The sequence below is a fragment of the Palaemon carinicauda genome, chromosome 23, assembly GCF_036898095.1.
Source record: "Palaemon carinicauda isolate YSFRI2023 chromosome 23, ASM3689809v2, whole genome shotgun sequence".
NCBI classification, from domain to species: domain Eukaryota; kingdom Metazoa; phylum Arthropoda; class Malacostraca; order Decapoda; family Palaemonidae; genus Palaemon; species Palaemon carinicauda.
Window position 1 is genome coordinate 12,759,681 of NC_090747.1, and position 4,481 is coordinate 12,764,161.

Genomic DNA, 4,481 nt, shown 5'->3' on the forward strand with positions numbered 1-4,481 from the left:
AAAAAAAAGAAAGTCATGCTCCTTAATAAAAAAAAATCGAAACACCAAATTATCTAAAACTATCTATCAACATTTTCAGATCATCAGTGGTATTTGCAAGTACTGGCGCAGCCTAGGCCAGCTTTTAAACAAAAATAACTTCAGTTAAGCAGTTACTCTGCCAATGCCGTCTTTAGTACCTCCTGACAACACACACACTTTCTGTTCGAACTAGTTTGCGACTTCTTACTTGTTATGATGGAGTATTTTCCGCCATATGTCCTTTATCATGAATAAATTCAAACTGTTCTCTGCAATATTGTCTTTTATAACTCCTCTTTTTGTGGCAGTTACATTTTTTTTTACAACTTCTAATGCAACATCTATGACGTTTAGAAGATCTTCTTTATTTAGATCTAATTAAGAAAGAAGCACTGACACTGTCCCCATCACCAACTGTTCACAGTGATCTAGTGCTTGGAGCTAACAATTTTGTTTCTTGTGATTGAAGACTAACTTTGATCTCTTTCATGTACATTTTCTGGTTGCCTTTGAGTATGTGAAACTGGATTTGAGACAATTTCAGGGTTTACTGAAACTATATTATTATCAGCTGGGCTTTGTGTGTCTGGATCATTATCAGCTTAGCTCTAAGTAAATGGGTCAAGTATGATTTGAGTAACTGAGTCATCCTCAGGTGGCCTTTGGGTAGTCGAGTCATCATCAACTGGGCTTTGGGTACCTGGGTCATCCTCAATTGGTCTTTGAGTAATATGGTCATCGTCAGCTAAGCTTTGGTTAACTTGGTCATCATCAGCAGGCCTTTGAGTAGCCGAGTCATTATCAGCTGGGCTTTGGATAGCTGGTTCATCATCAGCAGGCCTTTGGGTACCTGGGTCATCATCAGCTGGGTTTTGGGTAACTGAGCAATCATCAGCTGGTCTTTGAGTGGCCAAGTCATAATCAGGTGGGCTTTGGGTAACGAGTCATCCTCAGGTGGGCTTTGGGTAGTCGAGTCATCATCAGCTGTGCTTTGGGTACCTGGGTCATCGTCAATTGGTCTTTGTGTAACATGGTCATCGTCAGCTAGGCTTGGTTAACTGGGTCATCATCAGCAGAGTTTTGAGAACCCGAGTCATTATCAGCTGGGCTTTAGGTAGCCGGTTCATCATCAGCAGGGCTTTGGGTACCTGGGTTATCATCAGCTGGGCTTTGGGTAACTGAGCAATCATCAACTGGACTTTGGGTAGCCAAGTCATAATCAGCTGGGATTTGGGTAAATGGGTCTTCATCAACTGTGCTCTGTGTAACTGACACATAATAAAGCTCGGCTTTGGTTTGTCGAGTCATCATCAGCTGCGCTTTGGGTACCTGGGTTATCATCAATTGGTCTTAGGGTAAATGGGTCATCGTCAGCTAGGCTTTGGTTAACTGGGTAATCATCAGCTGGGTTTTGAATAGACAAGTCATTATCAGCTGGGCTTTGGGTAGCCAGGTTATCATCAGCAGGTCTTTGGGTACCTGGGTCATCATCAATGGGCATTGGGTACCATAGTCATAATCAGCTGGGCTTTGGGTAAGTGCGTCTTCATAAACAGGGCTATGTGTAACTGAGTCATCATCAGCTGGGCTTTGGGTAATCGAGTCATCATCAGCTGTGCTTTGGGTACCTGGGTCATTGTCAATTGGTCTTTGCGTAACATGGTCATCGTCAGCTAGGCTTTGGTTAACTGGGTCATCATCGGCAGGGCTTTGAGTAGCTGAGTCATTATCAGCTGGACTTTGGGTAGTCGAGTCATCATCAGCTGTGGTTTGGGTACCTGGGTCATCGTCAATTGGTCTTTGTGTAACATGGTCATCGTCAGCTAGGCTTTGATTAACTGGGTTATCATCACCAGGGATTTGAGTAGCCGAGTCATTATCAGCTGGGCTTTGGGTAGCCGGTTCATCATCAGCAGGGCTTTGGGTACCTGGGTTATCATCAGCTGGGCTTTGGGTAACTGAGAAATCATCAACTGGACTTTGGGTAGCCAAGTCATAATCAGCTGGGATTTGGGTAAATGGGTCTTCATCAACTGTGCTCTGTGTAACTGACACATAATAAAGCTCGGCTTTGGTTTGTCGAGTCATCATCAGCTGCGCTTTGGGTACCTGGGTTATCATCAGTTGGTCTTAGGGTAACTGGATCATCGTCAGCTAGGCTTTGGTTAACTGGGTAATCATCAGCTGGGTTTTGAATAGACAAGTCATTATTAGCTGGGCTTTGGGTAGCTGGGTTTTCATCAGCAAGGCTTTGGGTACCTGAGTCATCATCAGCTCGGTTTTGAGTACCTGGGTCATCATCATCAGTGAGCATTGTGTAGCAAAGTCATAATCAGCTGGGCTTTGGTTAACTGGGTTATCAGCAGCTGGGCTTTGAGTACCCGAGTCATTATCAGCTGGGCTTTGTGTAGCAGAGTTATCATCAGCAAGGCTTTGGGTACCTGGGTCATCATCAGCTGGGCTCTGGGTAACTTGTTCTTCATCATTTGGGCTATATGTAACAGTCATCATCAGCTGTGCTTTGGGTAGTCGAGTCATCATCAGCTCTTTTTTTGGCTAACTTGATTATCATCAGCTGGGCTTTGGGTAACCCAGTCCTCATCAGCTGGACTTTGGGTAACTGGATCATGATTGGCTGGGTTTTGCTTAAATACGTCAGCATCAGCTGGGCTTTGGGTAGCCGAGTCTTCCTCAGCTTTGATTCGGGCATCTGGTTTATCATCACCTGGATTGTGGGTAACTGAGTCATTATCAGGCTGTATTTGGGTAGACGAGTCATCATCAGCTAGGCTTTGGGTAAGAGGGTCATAGTGAACCTGGCTTTGGGTAACTGGGTCATCATCAACTGGGCTTTGGGAAACTGGCCTTTGAATAACTGAGTCATAATCAGCTGGGCTTTGGGTAAGTGGTCCATAATCAGCTGGGCTTTGGGTAAGTGGTCCATAATCAGCTGGGCTTTGGGTAAGTGGTCCATAATCAGCTGGGCTTTGGGTAATTGCCCTTAATTACCTCTGCCTTAGGATAACAGGGTCATTGTCAACTGGGCTTTGGGTAACTGAGTCTGTATCCTTCAAAATAGGTTTATGAACTACTGTTGAAAGTCTTTCAAGAATTTCTTCTTTAATGCTACATGAAAGTTGGTTGATGACAGACGTCATTTGAGACCAATTCACGGCATCAAGCTTATGCCCCCCGCCCCCCCCACCCGCAAAAAAAAAAAAAAAAAAAAAAAAAAAAAACATACATACGGTAAGCACTATTAGGTTTTCTTTTTTATTGCAAATATATAACTTTGTAGCATACGCCCTGAAAGAAGTTTATTTTGTAGTTAAAAATTACTTATAGTATTTTTAAATAACCATACAAATTTCTTACCAGTATTTGTTTGTATGTGGATATGCATGTTGATGTCGAAATTTTTATTTATGACTTGACAAAAAGCCATTAGGGATGAGGGGAGAACGCCGACAAAAATACAAAATATTTTGCACTTTTATGTATTCAACGTTAGTCAGTGCAAAAGGCAATTGTTGCATTGTTTGGTAAATAGTATCTACAATTTTCCCCACGGCAATTTGTTGAAAGCGAAACGAAGTTGCACTTGGACATACAGCCTCTCAGGCTAGCAAAAATGCAATATTTTGTGTTTTCCTGTTCACAGTTATTCTTTTTAATGAAACAACTTTTATCACTCTGGGATTATCCCTTTCTGGGATAAATATGGAGAATAATGAAAAGCCAAATATTAAACACAAAATGTTGAATATATTGAAATTTTAGGCAGAGAGTAAAGCATGATGTAGATAATATGTAGAAATCTATTGATTAATCGAATATAAAGAAATTATACAAAGAAAACCTTCTTAAATATTGAAAAACAATCCGATATTATTTTGAAATTATGCTGTACAGTCAAGGTATATCAACTCGGTATGACTTCGCAATATGTATATTGGCTACGGACTTTCCTGTTTTAAACCGTCAGAGATGGTTAATAAAACACTTTGATAATAATTTGTTATAAATTGTTGCTGAAGCAGAATTTATTTTATTCATAATCATCATTTCCTCCTGCGTCCATTAACGAAAAAAGGGCCTCGGTTACATTTGGCCAGTCGTGTCTATCTTAAGCTTTTATTTCTATACTTCTCCATTCATCATCTCCCACTTCGTGCTTTATAGTCCTCAACCATGTGGGTCAGGGTTTTCCAACTCTCCTAGTGCCTTGCGATGCCCAGCTGAACGTTTGGTTAACTAATCTTTCTTGGGGAGGACTCTGTTTTCAATCTACTAAATCTATTGGAGATTGTTTCATTGTCATATAATGAATCATGTCAGTACAGTAACGCTAATCTCACTACTGATATATAGTCTTATTTTTCTATGTGATTTCAAGCGAATGGGTTTCCAAATTTTACTTAACCTAGCTATTGTCGGATTTGCTTTTCTTTTAATCTTTC

General features: G+C 41.2%; 1 protein-coding gene across 1 annotated transcript; it reads right to left on the minus strand.

Annotated features, from left to right (window-relative positions):
- Positions 1 to 629: 629 nt before the first annotated feature.
- LOC137617427 (clumping factor A-like) lies at positions 630 to 2,559 on the minus strand. Its single transcript, XM_068347454.1, has 4 exons — positions 2,281 to 2,559; positions 1,501 to 2,130; positions 1,170 to 1,350; positions 630 to 901 (listed from the first exon to the last, which is right to left on the minus strand). Exons 1-4 carry the CDS (start codon positions 2,557 to 2,559, stop codon positions 630 to 632), a joined length of 1,362 nt encoding a protein of 453 aa, XP_068203555.1.
- Positions 2,560 to 4,481: the final 1,922 nt, after the last annotated feature.

Bases quoted from the DNA above. Each gene is read 5' to 3' on its own strand.
- LOC137617427 (XM_068347454.1), bottom strand. From the start codon at position 2,559: ATGACTCGACTACCCAAAGCACAGCTGATGATGACTGTTACATATAGC. The intron at 1,351-1,500 runs GTACCCAAAGAC...ATGATAACCCAG, and splicing joins GCCCATTGATGATGACCCAG to GTACCCAAAGCGCAGCTGAT. The intron at 902-1,169 runs GTACCCAAAGCC...ATGATTGCTCAG, and splicing joins CCCAGCTGATGATAACCCAG to TTACCCAAAACCCAGCTGAT.